Source organism: Physcomitrium patens, chromosome 20, assembly GCF_059467195.1.
Source record: "Physcomitrium patens ecotype Gransden chromosome 20, ASM5946719v1, whole genome shotgun sequence".
Taxonomy (NCBI): Eukaryota; Viridiplantae; Streptophyta; class Bryopsida; order Funariales; family Funariaceae; genus Physcomitrium; species Physcomitrium patens.
In genome coordinates, this window is record NC_143429.1 from 5176877 (window position 1) to 5194875 (window position 17999).

The window sequence follows — 17999 nt, forward strand, 5'->3', positions numbered from 1 at the left end:
TTGTGAAAATATAATAAATCAAAATAATAAAATTATTATTTTTTATTAATTTTATTCGAATTATATTTATATCTTTTTCTATCATTTATTTTTTAAAAATTCACATAAAATATCTATAATTTTTATTTAACTTATTTACTTATAAATTTATTATATAATCTCATACAAAATACAAAAAATTTAGTTTTCTAGCTTTAGAAGTACTTAATATAAGCTCCTATATATTTAAAGTATAAAATCTAAAATATATTTATTAAAATAAATAATAATAATAATCATAATAAAACTTATTTTGTGATGCTATCTAAATATACAATATACAATAGATTCCTATATTTCTTAAACAACTAATTATAATAATAATTAATAAAAATACATTAAATTTATAATAATATCCTTAAAAAATAAAAAATATACTTTTTAATATATCTTTAAACTTTATTTTTTAATATATGCCAAATAATTAAAATATTATTTTATTAATTTTTATCTTAAGAAACTAATATAAAAGAAATTTTAAAAGTAATTATTTTAGTCTCATAATTTATGATCCTTAAAAAGCTTCAACTTGACTTTTTTGGTAGGTAGTATAAAAGGATCCAAGATTGAAACTGCTTTAGCCTTATTAATACCCTTCTTGCATATTAACCTTGATATAAGGATTTTAAATTTATTTTTATTTATTAATTATTTTAAATTTATTTATATCTTACTTGTATAATTTTTCTTATTTCATTTATTTATTTTCATCATACATGACTAAATTATTAATTCAAAACATTTTTTAGATTTATTATTTTAAAAAAATATTCATAAAAATATATATCCTTTAGGATTTGATGCTAATATGGTTCTATAAGCCCTTTTTTCTTCCTTTAATGAAGTTTTGCATGCTAAAATTAAATTATATTCACTAATTTTCTTTTTTAAATAGATATAATAGCAATTTAAGTTGTAATAACATCTTATATAAAGTCATACATGTTTTTAATCCTAATTTATTTTATTTCTACACAATTGTTTTTAAAACACTTAGAAATCTATTATTTTTTATTTAATTATAATTAGTTAAATCAATTTTTTAAAAATAAAATTCTATAATAATTCAAAGACATATCAAACATTAATCAATATGTTAAATTTCTTTCTTTTCAATTTTATTAAATAAGAAAAAAAAAATCTCATAGTGCTATTTTATCATTTTTATATAACAAAGCAACAATCAAATGTATAAATAATAGTTACAGCAAATTTAACAACCACAAAGAATTATCTTTAGTTTCTAATTTAAAATTAGTACTTGTCAACCATAAAACAATTTATTGAGATTATTCAAATAATCTAATATGATAGTATTTACCATCATGCATAATGTTCAAATAGCATCAAATTGTCAATAAGTCTGTCATAGGAAAGATCTTTAGTTTTTCTACAACTTTTGATGCTTAGTTTTTAAATATAACATAATACAATACTTAGTCTACAAGACTCAATCAATTTGTATTTACTAATCCTATGTTAATCTCCTTCTATTATCTTTCAATATTCTCTACATCCTTTTTTTTCAATACTTTGTGCAATTCTTGTTGTACATCAAAAAAATTAACCTTTAGATGCAGAAAAAAATAACTATATAAGAAAATAATGAATAAATCAAAACTTTCTGTCTCAAATTTTGATATTTGAGATTTTTGCTACCATTGCATCATTTCAACCACCATTTAATGCCAGTCATTTGAAAAATATGTACAAAATCTTATATACATAGAGAAATAAGCACAAAAATGGAGTTGTTTTATTGAGATATAATTTTACATACATAAAAGTGAGATTGTATTAAGCTAAGAAATAGAGTCAGTTGACCTTCTAAATACAATATATTCAATGCTTTAAATATATACCACATTTGACATATGTTGTATTATAAATATAGTTATTAGTAAAAACAAAAGAATTCCATATTTCATTTACAATCAGTGTACAAATATTTAATATGAAACTATGTCATATTATATATATATATATATATATAATTCTAATAAAGATGGATGATATTATCAATAAAAATATGAAATATGATTTATTAAATAAGTAAATTTATACAGATATATATATATATATATATATATGACCTTTAAAAACATTCAAATGGTTAATAACTTAAATTTGGGTTTGTTAAATAAGTCTTTGGATAAAGATTGTAAGATATGATATTTCCTCAATGGCTGTGGCTGATATCTTATCCAAGATGTACCTTCTATAGGTGCAACCAAAACCTACTAAATTAAAACAAAGAAGATGAGCATTGACTTCCAACAGACTAAGATCTACAACAACTAGGATGTCAATTTAAAAAAAAAAAAGCAGTTTTTTTCAAATGTTAGTGATAAAAATTGAAGTTAAAATTTATGTGCGTCTAATATTTGTAATAATATATTTTAAATAATTATTTTATTTATAATTAAGTAACATAATTTTTGTACAAGCATAGTGATTTTTATAGTAAAGATATTAAATTAATTGAACTAAAAATTCTGTTTATTATATAAATATTAATAAAAATTGATTTTCTTTTCATGTTTCTCTTGCCACAAAATATTAAGTATTAAATATTAATAAGTAATATATAGGAAATATTTTTTATTTTTTAAATACTATAATTAGAAATTAAAGAATTATTAACACAAAAGAAAAAACTATAGAAATATTAAATTAATGAAGTTAATTGCCTCCAAGACTTATTTAAATAATAATTATATGAATATTTAGTTCATAATTTTCTTCTCATTTAAAAGACCTTATAATCATATTTTTATCACAATAAGTTTATATACATCTTTTTATGCTATAATTAATCAGATAATATATCTAAAACATTATTTAGATTATTATGACTACCAAAGATGATATATATATATATATATATATATGCACACATACACCAAGTGGTATTTATCAATGTGGATTATTTCTTAATTATTTAAAGATAAAAATAAAAAATCTTTAATTTGAGTTTGATTTACATGTAAATATGAGTGTATATACATGTAAATATGTTTAATGTCTTTCTTTAAAATATTTACTTATTTCAAGTATGAATTTTATTTTATTTTTTATTAAAAGCTTATTGTATAAAGAATTGAATGTAACTAACTTTATTTTACTTCAATTAACAATAAATTTTAATTTTTAAATTCAAATAATCCTCTTCTAAAACTTGTACTTGGTTTCTTTGTCTTACATATTTATTCAAAATAAATAAATAAATAAAACCTTTCAACAATCAAATCACATCCTTTTGTTTATTAATAATTATTTCAATCTTACTTTATAAAAACATTTAAAATTTCCATTCTAAATTACCTTACAATCAAAATGCACATGGTTTTACATATATCTTCTTGAAATCATTTTCTCTTTTCTTTTTTTTATACCAAAACTGTATAAATAATGTAAGTTATTCTGGAATATATATGAGTGATTGTTTATATGTGGTATATTACTCATGTATTACTTGAATCTTATGTTTAAAACTATATAATAAACGAAATGGAAAAATGAGAACTTTCAATTGGTTTTGATATTCAAGATTTTTTTGTCAAACCAAATTGGCCTAAACAAGTTAATGATTTATTAATAAAGTGAATATTTTTTTAGCTAGATTATTTTATTTAAATATTGAGCAAAAACTCAGACACGCAACAAACATAAATTAATACTAGTTACCAAATAACATCATAAGAAAATTTGCACCCATAATTTGTGTTAACACACTATTATTATAAAAATAAATGAATAAATAAAATAAGAGATTTTCATTCATCGATAATTTTTATGGAAACATTAATCAACACAGGATTCAACATAAATGCACAGTTGAATAAAAAAAAAATGTAACAGAGGATTACGCCTCTTTTGTATTTGCTTGTAGGTTTGATCAAGCGTAGCATTTCCATAATCTCGTAAATTAAAAGGGGACAACTCAATTAATAAAGCTGAAATTATCAAGACAGAAAATATGACTGAACCAAATGTCAATGATTGGACTTACGTTGAAGATCAACTTTCAGAAAAATTATTACAACTTACTTTACTACTTCAACATTTTGCAAATTCTGAAAACAATGACTTGAATGAGGTAAATATATATATATATATATATATATATTCACACACACCCACACAAAACATGTGTGTGTGTCTGTACCTTGTCAAGCTTCAAGTATTATTTCTGTTATAACAATACAATAACTTTTCAGACTTGACTTGTTCTTGCACACTAATTAAGTTTGCAGAAATCTAAATCATTGGTGCAGAGTGCAAAAAATGTGAATAGCGACATTGAATATATTTTGAAAGATGCAACTTTTCAAATTCAAAATTTCAAAGACTTTGTTCATCAAAATGCCCAGAAAGAGCTTGATATGAAAATATTAGAGGTTAGAAATTCAAATACATCTAATATTGCTTTTTAGAAAAATACTGTAATTAGGTTTTGACCGTGTTGGATTATGGATTTTGAAAGGTTTCCTATAATCATTAAGAAGGATACTCTTTTAAAATTCACGTGAACACAAAACTGATTAGATAGATAGAAAAACCTTCTCTTTGTACCCATCTGAAGAAAATCCTATTTCCAAAGTATTTTGAATGAACTGTCATTAGAATATCAGTTTTTGTTCCTTTTTTTTTAAATCCTAAAAAAATGTGTATTTTTTAGATTTGGTGATTAGTAACAATAATTTTTTTGCAAAAAGACCTAAAAAATGTTTAAACGGAATTCTTTTGTGTTATACGTTTTTTGAATCTTAAGCTTTTCCTTTTCTATCAGAAATGAATAAATATGAATAAATAAAAAACTGAGCATGCATGTACAGAATTCAAGAGTAAAATTGAAGGCTATGAGAAAAAAATGCGACAAAGAACTCGAATCCAAGGAGATGGTAATGAAGATTAAATTGAAACCTGATTTTTTTAGTTGGATGAACACTAGAATCAAATAGCACAGTTACAAAAAAATTATAGTCGCTCCTGAGAATTGCAATATTGTTGACTGTAGACTCCTTTTGTAGTAAATCAACCCTGTTTTAAATTTATTATTTGCATTGATTTGTTGGAATATCAGAAAATGCAACAAACTGTGCGTTTTATTTATGGAACATTTATTATTTTCCAAAACCATTCCAATACTGTCATTCAAAATCTGAATAGGTATACTTAACTCTACGTTGGTTGTAAAAAAATGGTGTAATTCTACCTTTATATATATATATATATATATATATATATATAACACAATATTTAATGTCATGCAATTCATGTTAGCATATAATTATCTTCTCAAGTAAGAAAAATATAATATGCAATTAATAATTAAAAAAATATGCTAGCATTTTAAGTTTCAAAATTTTGCTCTGTGGTTTTGGATTCCTTGAAGGATTATAGACAAAATATTTTTCTTAAAAATTTACAAACACACACTTCAAAAGAATATGAAAACATCATCAACACTTCAAAATTAATCATTAAGGTGTGTTTTGAATATTTATAATTCATTCGTTCAATCATTCAAGTTTAACTTTAATAAGTCAATTTTACCAATTATTTATAAGAAGATTCTGAATTTTAAATGTTTATAATTTTTCAGTTTATTTTTTCAATTCAAAAAAATAAAAGCCTTTGTCATGATTATTATTTTTTGTACCTTGAATACAGAGATATTGTTTTCTAAGTGTGTTTTCTTAAGTAGAAATTGTAGACACGAATGTATTCTAAAATTTTGACTAATAGCTTTATCAATTATTTTAATTTTAAATTGGCTGATAGGAACATGAGGATTCTTGCAAAAATGCCATTCAAATGGTAACTTCTACTATTTTCAGTAAACATTTCAGTACTGTTAATATTGCAAAAATACTTCCTATTGTTTAAGTTTATTCTGTACAGGTTCTAAAATTGTTTAAATCTTCAATTTTGTCTTTTTCAGTTCAAAAATGAAAAGAAAAAAATATGCTTAAATGTAAAGGAGGTTTTTTCTGAGTTTCAAGTGAGCATGTTGTGTATAATGACAAATTATAAGGAGAAGTTTATTTTTTTACAAAAGAGAGTCAATGTTGAATTGCTGATGATTGCAAGTTGTGTCAAGGTAACCTCCTACCCACACATACATGTATGTGTATGTATGTATGTATGTATATATGTATACACACACTGTTAAGTTTTACAATATTTTTGAATGACTGATTCTCAATTTATAAGAATCAAAGTGGTGTTTATATTCTACAGGAAATGCACACCAGTTTTTGCAGAGAACTCAACCACATCAAGGTAAAATGTACAAACGGATTGTAATATTTATTTCAGAGACTTATATTCATGTGAAATAATATATTTAAAAAATTAAGAATAGTGTTGAATATTGATCAATTTTCATTATTTTTTTGAACCACTACATTTCAATCCCTAATACTATCGCAGGTAATTTGTGATGAAAAAATTCATCAGTATCACCAAAAAAATTATTTATTGAAATCAAAGTGGCTGAATCAGGTATTTTTCAATAAACTTAATTTTATTATTTTTTTTATCAAATTTTATCTTTTAGTCTGCAGTAAATTTGCATGTGTTGTGAACTAGACAACAAATGGTGTAAAAATCAACTCAATTTCAAATTGTAGCTTTTCTATTGTGAAGAATTATGAATAGTATTACAAAAACGTAATTCATAATAATTAGTTTTGGTATATTGAAAAGCAATTCAAACATTTTATTTTGTATGTATTGTATGCATCTTATTATTTTTTCTGTTATTATAATCTTCCCACTTCTAAACTATGGTCAAAATTTAAACTCATTTATTTATTACTGTATGCACATGGTTTGATAGGTTAAATTCTTCAAAGATCTTACACTTTGTGTGAACAATGTAGCCTCAAAAACAAATTTCATCAATATAAAACTTCGGTATATGGTAGTTTACATTATACATAACTTGAAGTGCTTAATACAAACAACGCTACTGTTTACTATGAAATTCTTCAATTCAACTTACCAAAGCAAGCAATATATATATATATATATATATATATATATATATTTAACTCGGTTTTTTTGGTTTTCTACATCCAGCATAGCAATTTATAATTTGTTCATTTAAAAAAATCTACATATATTTATTTTTTTCAATTTTTCACTAAATGGATACAGGGATATGCTTTTGGCGTATATGATGTCTTTCCTCTCCATCGTAAGATTTAATATGAATAAAATTTTAAATGAGTATTTGAATATGTGCTTGATTAAGTATAGTTGAATCTCAGTAGAGAATACAAAAATCACACCATAGCTCTATGTTTTTCAGATGGTAAAGTATCACAATATGCATTTTTCTTATCATATTTTGTTTAGCATAATTAAGTAATAATGATCAGTTTATTGAAATTTAATAGGAAAATCAATTATATTGTAGTAAAAAGAAAGCATTTGATACTGTTAAAACATTAAACAGAATGAGGCAATTACATGAGTTGAACAAAATTTCAGTTAATGATGAAAAGACAAAGGTCTACAATTCCTCACACTACCTATACTCACCAACATCTGATTTTCAATAAACAAATAATCCTGATGTTATTTATTCCTAAGATTAAAATGGGGACCATTGGAAGAATTACATAAATTACTGTTTCATTAATGAATTACTCATCAATATATATATAAATACATCCTATTCATTCAAAAATAGTCTTGAAACAAATATTGGGTGCGACATCCTAGATATTGAAACTACAAAATGATCTTCAAATGGCATATGCAAACACTCAAGAATTAAGGGTCAACAATGCAACTTTGCAAAACAAGGCATGTGCATTTCTTTTGGAAATATTGACATACAAAATACATTTCTTAAGTATTTATTCTTTAAAGTTACACATGTAGCCACACATATAAAATCCTTGTCTTCATTTGAATAATAAATCGACTTGTCTAAAAACCTGTATCAGCTTGCTTCCATGCAAAATGAAATTCAAACAAATAGAGAACAATATCAAAAAATGATATCAGATTTTAAATTTAAATTTAAAGTGAAGCAAAGTCAAACAGCTCAAATTAAGATGGAGAAAATAAACCTAGTAAGCCACTTTTGCTGTGCTGGACTCACTGAAATTAACACATAAATAATTATATTGGTGAAAGCAATTTATAGTTTATCTTGATTTCATGATATGCTAATCACGTTCAACATTTCTTTAATCAAAGCTTCTCCATGCAAGCAAACAAACTAAACTGAGAAAGTTTGATTGTGAATGTGAAGATGTCTCAGTCCACAAATTATCTTTGTAACTGTATTGAGGCCACATTTAAAAGCCAAGGTGAAGTAAATAACAGAAAGCTAATTCTGATCAAAGATATATTGAGTGCACAGGTGACAAAAATACATTGCAGAAATATATATATATATATATATATATATATATGTCATCACATACATATTCATATCTATATACACACATGTGCAAAGTATTCATCAGTAATGTTTTTCACTATATTATATCTATTTTATTTCCTGAAAACAGAAAAAAAAAGTGAACACTTCTAAACCTTTGTGTGCATGTTTGCAGTTCCAAACACACACTACAAAGTGGACAAATCAATTTGTTGCACTAGAAAAAATTGTTGAAATCTACACATGTATGAATATGATTATATGTATATGTATATATATATATATATGTGTGTGTGTGTGAGAGATGTGTTTGATATATTTCAAAATAGATAAATACATTTTAAGTTAACTGAAGATAACTTTTATGCACTAACATTCTTTTAGTAATATTGAATCACTTTTCTGCTCAACATTTAATATTCCACTTTAGGTAAAAGTAATAATCTGATGCGGGATTTACGAAACAAATTCACAGAAGTTCAAAGAGAGTTTTTAAATCGTGTCCAAGGCCATGCTTTGAAAACTGATTCAACTACTTCAATTTGCTACTCTAAAGTACTTTGCTGATGCTCATTCAAATTATGATACAGGAACAAACCAAAATTACAGCATCTGATTATAAGAATCTGCTTTAAATTCTGTTTTTAAATTTTTCTAACATGTACAAGAGAAAAATAAAATTTCCTTGACAGTAAAGAATGAATAGAAAATAGTGATGATTTATGTACATATATCCCCACTATTCATTGATTTATTTTATTTTAAAAATTTAAATAAAATCCTGATATTGCATTGTCAATTTTGTAAAATTAACGAAAAAAATTTAATGTTTTAAAAGATATTAAAAATTGAAGATAAAATAGAAAAAATAACCGCATTTGGAAAATGTATTGAAGCTTCAACAAAATCTATCTTGTTATTATATCCAAACTATTCAAACAAAACAAAAGAGGTATATAACACTCATAAATAGACATGATAATGCATCAAATGTTTCAGATTTATTTACCCACATCAAATATGAATGATAAACTAGCTGTTAAATATTGATTTAGAAACCACATTAATTCTGATTACTGTAATTTAAAGGTTTTTCTTTGTTAAGTATTTTTCAGGTATGCAGAGCATTTGTATACATGCTAAAAAACATTGAATCTAATATGTCACACAATTTAAAGTTCATAAGATATTCCAATGTGATGGTGAGAGATTTTATCCAAATAATTTGAAATATAACTCGAGTTTAATGTTTCTCATTTGATTGTATAATATGAATGGAATCACAGTAAAACTCTATTTTGTTTTAATGTTTAAAGTTAAAACATACATACACAATGTGCATATCTGTGAACATTAAAAACGCTTTTGAGCAGTTTTTACGAACAATGGATTTTTAATATTATTGTTACTTTTGGACATATATGAATTTGTTTTAAGACCATAAATTTAAATACGGTTTTAATTCATTTATGTTGATGAAATTAACCAGAATGAAACAAACATGCAAAAAATCTTTAATAATTTGTGCAATATGAAAAATTCTATTACAAACCAAAGAACTGAAAATCACAAGATCATGATTTTGAGCCACAGCAGACTTTTGAAAAGATTGGATGAGTGGGTTTCCCATTAAAATACTAATGTTTCTGCTGTAAACAGCTTTGAATAACCAATTCACCCATGATAATTATATGGCATGCATTTCTGATATGATGGACTTAAAAACTAGAAATATCTAGAATGTTATCTTGTTTATAGTTTTTGCCTCTCTCTATATACAAAATACATATAGGTTTGTTGGAATATGTGACAAATTGTAGGCTAAATGATGTTCTTATCAAACAAGGTGTTCCTTACCATAAAGCATTAAAAGTCAATAACAAAAATGATGAGGTATATACATATATAGTTTGTTTGAGTAAATGATTAAATAAAAGGATAAAAGTTATGCAAACGGTTTTTTAATGTTTATTTTTTTAAACAATAAAAGTTTGGTTAGTATCTGTTTATTTATAATGTGTTTGATATCATCTATTTTGTTTTATAGGATAAATTGAACCATGCTTTGGTATTCATGAAGAAAGAAATGGTGCACACATTCATTTCTGGATTGTTTCTAATATATGCACAGTGATATATATATATATATATATATATATATATAAAAGAAATAACTAAAAATAGAATTTATTAATGAATGTAAAATGATTAGTTTAAAGTTTGCAACAAAATTGCAAATTAATTAAAATTTGAAATGAAGATTACATAGGATAAAAATATTTTAATATGGCTTATTGATAAATATATATATATATATATATATATATATACATATATATAAACTAAAACAAGGTGTTTTACATGAAAGGTTTGACAGTAAAGCTAACTTTATTGTTATATGTGACTAGGACACCAAGATTGACAAAGTCACGAAACAAGTTTTATTACATGAATACAAAATATTGAATCATTACATTAAAGGAATCTTTTTGTGTCATTCATACTATAAACCACTGATTTTGGATATGAAAACTGCACTAGTTACAACTTCTAAAGACGTTTTCAAATTTACCCAAAATGTAAAGGTGAGAAATGTAAAAATACATGAATATTATAAAAATTAGAAAATTAGAAAATCAAAATATGCACAAACAACTTTCACACTAAAATACTCACACATACACATACATACACGTACGTAAATATATATATGTGTACATATATACATACATATGCATATATGTATATGTATTCCAAAAAATACATGTATGATCAAATAATTAAAATGATTTAACATAGAATCATATATAACCCTACTTATATGTACAGTATAAGGTATTACATCCATCTTGAAATAACCTCAATGATATATTTTAATGGTTGATTTACAATAAGCTATAGTTTTGCATAGTAAATTAGCTTAACTTTTACTTCTATATTTGTCTTCAATGTAGATGTTGAATGAAGTTACAACAAATAATTTCAATAAACAAGCAGCATCAAGTAATAGGTGTAAAAGTATTTTCAACAAAAAACTACAAAAATTATCTATTACTCATGAACAAACTCTCATGGAATATTCAAGAAAACATAATATTGCAATTGGTACATGTGCAAAAGAATGGGAAAAGTGGGTGCAAACTAATTTGAGCTACATGTATCACAAACAATCTGTACACATTGAAAATGTACTATTTGATACATGAAACATATAAGATAATAAAAATGTAACAATTTATTCTTAAATTTTAGTTGTAAGAATTGATTAGTTGCATATGGGTTTTGGTTAGGTTTGAGGCACAATAATGTACCAGTACAGTGACACCAACTATTGAGGTGAAAAGAATTTGTTGGTCATGGGAATGTCTAATTTTTTCACAACACTGATCAACCTTTGTGTTTTACAATTGTTCTAGATGAAATGGAAATATGAAAACTATATTGAATCACTTAAAAATACACTGAACAATTATGAAACTATTATTTCTGAGAAGGTATTCTTTGCTATCAAATGCAGTTATTTTATTAAACAAATTACATGTATATGTGTATGTATGGGATATATATATATATATATATATATATATATATATGTGTATATATATGTATGTATACACATTAATAATATATTAATCATGTGAAATAAACTCATAGGAGAAAAAAATACAAGACATGATGGATCTACCAATAATTGTTGAAGGATTTGAAATACAAAATAATGTGATTAAAAATGCTCATAATATTCTTGTAATATCATTGTAAGGCAACATGTATTCATCATAACAAAGGCTTATTACATTAAATGTAATATGTATTTATATATTTATATATATACACATATAGAACCCTTTAACAAACATTTCAATGATCAAAACACTCAAACAAGAATATTGAACTTAATTATTTTATTGTGATGCAAAGATTAGAAGCACAACGACTTCTGTCAAAGAATAGAAAGCTGAATTTGTTAGAGAAAATGTCCACTAATCATCTACAAAACATCACATGTTACAAAGATGAATTCCTGCAATATCAGGTTACTATCTTAACACATTATTCTGCTATTTGAATTTGAATGTGTTCAACTTTTTGAAATATTAAGATAATAGTTTTCAATAACAAGAAAAATTAAAATATTGATCTCAATAAGCTTATTTCTGCCATGGTTTCGTAGAAGGAGAGTACAAGAAAACAAAAAGATGCAGAAGACCAATTGAATTTGCTGAAGGTGAATATTCAACTAATTTTAATTTCATTTTGATGAAGGTAATTGGGATGCAATTTGCAGTCTTTCATTGTCATTCTAATTATTATTAAGCATATAATGCATTCATTAGAAAAAACTTGATGTTTCTGCAGATTAAACATGAAAGTAGAGAATCTCGTGCAGAAGATCTTGCTAGCATTTTGAATCTGAAACAAATTTCTATTGCAAAAGACATCAAAATAAAAAGACTTTTAGGTACCTTATTGGAAAACATTTGTAAACTATTTAAATCATATATTACACACTGAACCAAAATTAAGATTTTTGGACATCTCATATTAAAAATTACAACTTAGAATAATGTTCAAATGCACAATTAAACAATCTTCTTATGTAAAATTGCATGATCAAATGATCAGATGAAAATAAGATAATGAAATTGGAATTATGCAATCGTGAAGAAAATTATAATAAGATTTTTGGAAATAAATTCACACTACTTAAGGTATAAATTGCAGTGAAATCTTTCCATGTAATAATGGTAGTAACACAAAAATCTATTTTTGAGTCAATCCAATATGCAAGTATATGATATGTTTTAAGATTCAATTTAGTAAACTTGAATTTGTGTCTAGTATTTGTAAATCCCTCTTTCTCTTTCTATATATATATATATATATATACATGTATATTACTTGGGAAGCATTTGCATTAAAAATTATGTATACAAATAAATAAAGTAAAAACTAAAAATTCAACTTGATGTTATATGATGAAATAAAAATTCATAAAAAAGTGAAATTGAAAATCTTCCACAAATGTGTATTTTTCTTGTCTAAACTATTTTTGAAAAAAGAATCCAAGTTATTGCTCAGAAATCTTTTGAGAAAGTATTTAGAATCGATTTCAATGAAATCCTCTTCATGAAACACACAAACATTAAAAAAATTATTTTAAATAATAACTGGTTTTTATTTATTTTTTAACAGAATGAGAATTAAAGGAAAATTTTGATATCTTAAGTCATATATTCAGAAAAATGTTTATACTTCATTCAAGTAATTGTTAGTTAGAAATCTCTTTGAAGAAACAAAAGTTTTTAAGCATAGACATTGATCCTACTTTTCATTTATCATAGAATTAAAATATACTTAGATCACCTTTAAAGGTCACTGAATGTTTCAGCTGACGAACCTTCTCTATCCATTAAACTGGTAATGAAATGATTAATATTATGGGAATGAATTAAACTATCTGTAATTGCAAATAACAATATCAAAAGGAAACTTCAAAATTCAATCATTCAGTAACAGAGTTTCTCTCAATAAAATCTTCAAAACAAAATGATGTTAATATGTCTTTGCACAGATTTGTAAGGAATTATTCTTAGTTATAAGTACATATCAATTAAAGAAAATAAATGAATAAGAGAAATTTTCATCATATCTTTAAAATTGACAATTTTTCTCCTTTTTGTGATCAAATCATACAAATTGTTGTGTACCATATATCACATATTTCACCGTCTTCAGTAAGTCAACATTTGATAAGAAATGCTTAGAAATTGAATTTATTATATGTGAGTTTTTAAAAAGACAAAGTTCATATGAAAAAACATTGTTGAAAACTAATTTGAATATAAATTTTAAATCTCAAAAATAGATACTGAAAAAATGTCATAAAATAGATATTGAACAAATGTCATAAAATACAAAATGAATAAAAAACCAAAGTGATATGAGACAAAGAAAATATTCATATCACTAATTATGAAAGCATTTTGAAATTATGAATAGTAGCATTTTGAGATAAAGTCATTGTTGCTTTCATTTGATATCTTTTTGAATTTTGGAAAATTTTAAAAAATAATTGAACATAATGAGTATTAAATAATCATGAAAAATTTCTATATAAATATAGTTTTTCAAAGAGACATAGCTGATAAATAATTAAAAATTTATAGTTGAAATAAAATAGTAATAATGACTTTATAATATTTCAGTTGGCAAATTCTTTGGTACTCTCATTTAACAATTTTCTTTGTTCTTCTTCTTTATCAAAAACTTATTTCTATAATTCATATTACACTAACTTTTATATAGAGAGGGAGGTTGTGGGCATCTTTGAAACTTTTTATTTTAAAATAAAAAATTGTCAAGGATATGAACTAGAAAAAGATGCATAAACTTGGAAAATTTGTATCAAAAGAAAAGTGGAAAAATAAAAATAAAGTAGTATGTATATAAAAAAGAAATTAGAATCGCTATTGTCAAATGACAAGGAAACTAGAGACTCTTAAATCTAGACTAGAAGCAAGAAAAGAATTGACAAGAGTGAAGAGGGCTTCACTCTTGCTTCTATATATACTATCTAACTAGGAGCTACATGGCGATGTTCTATAGGACCTCTAATATGTGTTGACTTTGCAAGACATATGCCTTAGCTTATAAAGCAATTTTTTTATGTGTCGACCATATAATTAGCTTGTTCTTCAAGCTACCAACATGTGTGGTACATAGCCAACTTGTTGATTACATTTGTAATCTAAAAAGCCAATTAAAGATACCTATAAAGTCAAAGCAACATCTACAAGGCTTCTAGAAAGCTTCTATAGAAAATATTTTGGAATTGACACACTTTTACCTACTATTACCTAAATCATATAAGTAACAATTTGTTTTTATGTGTATATCCGTGTTATTCTGGTTGTATTCAAGCTTCAATATACCAAAGCAATTGAACTAATAGAAGAGGGTTCAAACACGGGGAAAGACTGGTTATATGAATTGGGTCTATTAGTGTCACAATTGACTGTACTCTAGCTATCTAAAATCAATTATCAAACTACAAAATACCAAGGCTTACTACTTCCATCTTAATTCAACCCATAATCCATTCTATGACTATCAATTCAACAATACTTCCATATTCTTATCCATTCATCTTCCACTTACTCCCTTTGTGATTTATATATATTCAATTACTGATCTCCAGCTTACCTATTGTATTCAGTTTTTAAATTCATCACATAGAATTCAATATCTCAACTTATGACTCTCATACTCTGGCAATGCAGACTAACTTCTCAGTATTCAAAAACTATCCATTACTCACCAACAACAAAGAAAAAAAAAAGAGGTAGCACCAAGCTTGCCCCGGATTACGACTATCGCAGTTTGGCACTCCAGACTAATTCCTCAGTATTCAGAAACTATCCATTACTTGCCAACAACAAAGAATCAAAAAGAAGTAGCACCAAGCTTACCTCGGCTTATGACTATCATAGTCTGGCCCCGATCTTCCTTTCTTCAACCTCTTTATCCTATCAAAAGATGGACCGTTGGCCATTAGATTCCATAGGTTATGACCCTTTAAATTCTTAACCATTTATTCTGCTAACAACCTACTGTTACCAATTAAACTGCTTAACCATCAGTCTAATTTTCAAGGTTATCAATAACCAACCAGTAGCTTATGACAAAGTTTATTTACCTATTCTATATAGTCCTACTTCTAATTGTACAGTGCCCTTGCAAACATTATTTAGCCTCAACTTATAAAGACATAGCAGCATTGACTTCTTCAGTCAATGGCGTTGATTTACCATCTTTTGAATTGGTGACCTTCTCCTCTTTACATCTTCATCATTTGCCTCAATGTTTAAGGGTTCTCTATCCAAATACGTCATCAGATCTTCATTCAATAAATCCAATTCTCGTACCTAAGACTCATGTCGGGCAATTTGATTATCACGCTCCTCCAACATCTTCTGCCATTCTTTTGCCAGTTTCAAAGGTGTCTCCGAAGATGTTGTCACTGAAACTGGTGTATTGGTCTGCACTAAATTATTGGCCTCTTTTGCTAATGCGGCTAGTTAATTCTGCAACATCGCAACTTCTACTTGCAGCCGTTCTTGCCGTTCCTTCCAATTGATCTTCAACCTTACTTTCTCAGATATCATGTTCGCTATCTTCTCCTTAACTACAAATGAAAACATGATGCTTGTCAAGAACCTCCCTCCTACTTCTTACTATGGTCCAATCAATTGGGTCGACTCCCCTTTATTTTCCACAATTCGTCATGATGAAATATCCTATTATCATCATTATTTACCCCCCCTCCTTTTTGGAATAGAAAACCCATCTTAGATTTATGTATAGTAAAGTTTAAGTTGATTGCCATTGATCCATGTTATAAATTTAGTATCCATAAAATCTTCCAATTGCACAAAACCATTTGGAAATCCGTCAATAACTCAATATGGCCCATACCATCAAACTTGAAATTTTCCTAAATTTTTTTTAAATCGACTATCATAAAGAAGTACCAAATCATTTGGCATAAAAGCCTTTGATCTAAGCTTACTATCATAATAAGTCTTCCTTCGTTTTTGTGTAGTTTCCATGATCATTAATGCATTGGCTCTAGTTTCATGTAATTTTTTCAATTCTTCTAAACGGTGTCGTAATGAATCCTGATTTTCCAATCTAGTATCTATAGCAATTCATAAACTTTGGACTTCCAATTCAATAGGTAATATTTTTTCTTGGCCATAAACCAATTGGAAAGAGGTAGCATTGGTAGTAACTTTATACGCAGTACGGTATGCCCATAAAGCTGCGAACAACTTAGTGTCCGAATCTGTTCCTACTCTTGAAACTGTTTTTGTTAAGATTTTACATAAAATTCCATTAGTCTTTTCTATTTTTCCATTGGCTCTAGGGTGATATGGTGTAGTCTTCTGATGTTTTATCTTGTATTTAGCCGTGAGTGCTTCGATTGTACTATTTATAAAATGAGTTCCTTGATCACTAACCAATTCTCGTAGATAACCTAACTATGTAATAATATGTTCATACAAAAAGGTTGCTACTATACTTGCACTATTGGTTATCGTAGCTACGACTTAAGCCCATTTTGTTACGTAATCCGTAGCTACCAGTATATACCATTTTTGACCATTTCTCGAGGCTAGTGTAATTGGTCCCACAAAATCAATTCTCCATTTTTGAAAAGGTGCTTGAGCCAGAATTGGTACCAATGGCATTGCTGAAGTTTTAATAGGTCGACCCGTTCTTTGACATGGGTCACAATGATGGATGAATTGGTGGGCAACTGCAAATATTGTTGGCCACCAATAACCAATCTATAAAGCTGTCCTCCGCAAAATGTCCACCAGAATTGTCCAAGGGACAACCTTCCAATATAGTACTTACTTCAGTTTGATAAATAGAGTGTTGCAAAACTCCATCCTTGCCTTGTTTAATTAAAGCTTCATTAATCATCATATAAGGTGCATATTTTAATATTAAGCATCATTTAAGCTTTTCATTAAAATTGAGTGGG

The 17999-nt window shown here is 25.8% G+C and overlaps 1 protein-coding gene across 12 annotated transcripts; it reads left to right on the plus strand.

The window, feature by feature from the left end:
• The first annotated feature begins 2924 nt into the window (after positions 1-2924).
• Positions 2925-13952, plus strand: LOC141044561 (uncharacterized). Of its 12 annotated transcripts, none has more exons than XM_090245333.1 (32): positions 2925-3452; positions 3932-4138; positions 4296-4439; positions 4878-4943; positions 5126-5211; positions 5446-5530; positions 5827-5862; positions 5987-6145; positions 6286-6327; positions 6478-6549; positions 6887-6963; positions 7207-7246; positions 7449-7562; positions 7777-7860; positions 8004-8132; positions 8315-8425; positions 8622-8691; positions 8877-9001; positions 9285-9398; positions 9562-9648; positions 9936-10063; positions 10267-10339; positions 10494-10535; positions 10855-11031; positions 11401-11634; positions 11863-11940; positions 12101-12204; positions 12368-12482; positions 12621-12674; positions 12806-12908; positions 13073-13158; positions 13643-13952. In XM_090245333.1, the coding sequence occupies exons 2-32, from the start codon at positions 4019-4021 to the stop codon at positions 13652-13654; spliced, it is 2967 nt and encodes a 988-aa protein (XP_090101459.1). In that variant the 5' UTR covers positions 2925-3452; positions 3932-4018; the 3' UTR covers positions 13655-13952. The 12 variants fall into 12 exon arrangements, 10 of the variants coding, with proteins under 10 accessions (XP_090101459.1, XP_090101460.1, XP_090101462.1 ...); XM_090245334.1 differs by lacking the exon at positions 2925-3452 and adding an exon at positions 3464-3621; XM_090245336.1 differs by lacking the exon at positions 2925-3452 and having other exon boundaries at positions 3628-4138; positions 13450-13952.
• The last annotated feature ends 4047 nt before the right edge of the window (positions 13953-17999 follow it).

What these genes read in the sequence shown, in the direction of transcription:
- LOC141044561 (XM_090245333.1), top strand. Translation starts at nt 4,019, where the DNA reads ATGACTGAACCAAATGTCAATGATTGGACTTACGTTGAAGATCAACTT. An exon ending in GAGAACTCAACCACATCAAG is followed by an intron (nt 6,328 to 6,477) that starts GTAAAATGTACA and finishes ATACTATCGCAG; the next exon opens with GTAATTTGTGATGAAAAAAT. An exon ending in AATATTCTTGTAATATCATT is followed by an intron (nt 12,205 to 12,367) that starts GTAAGGCAACAT and finishes TGTGATGCAAAG; the next exon opens with ATTAGAAGCACAACGACTTC.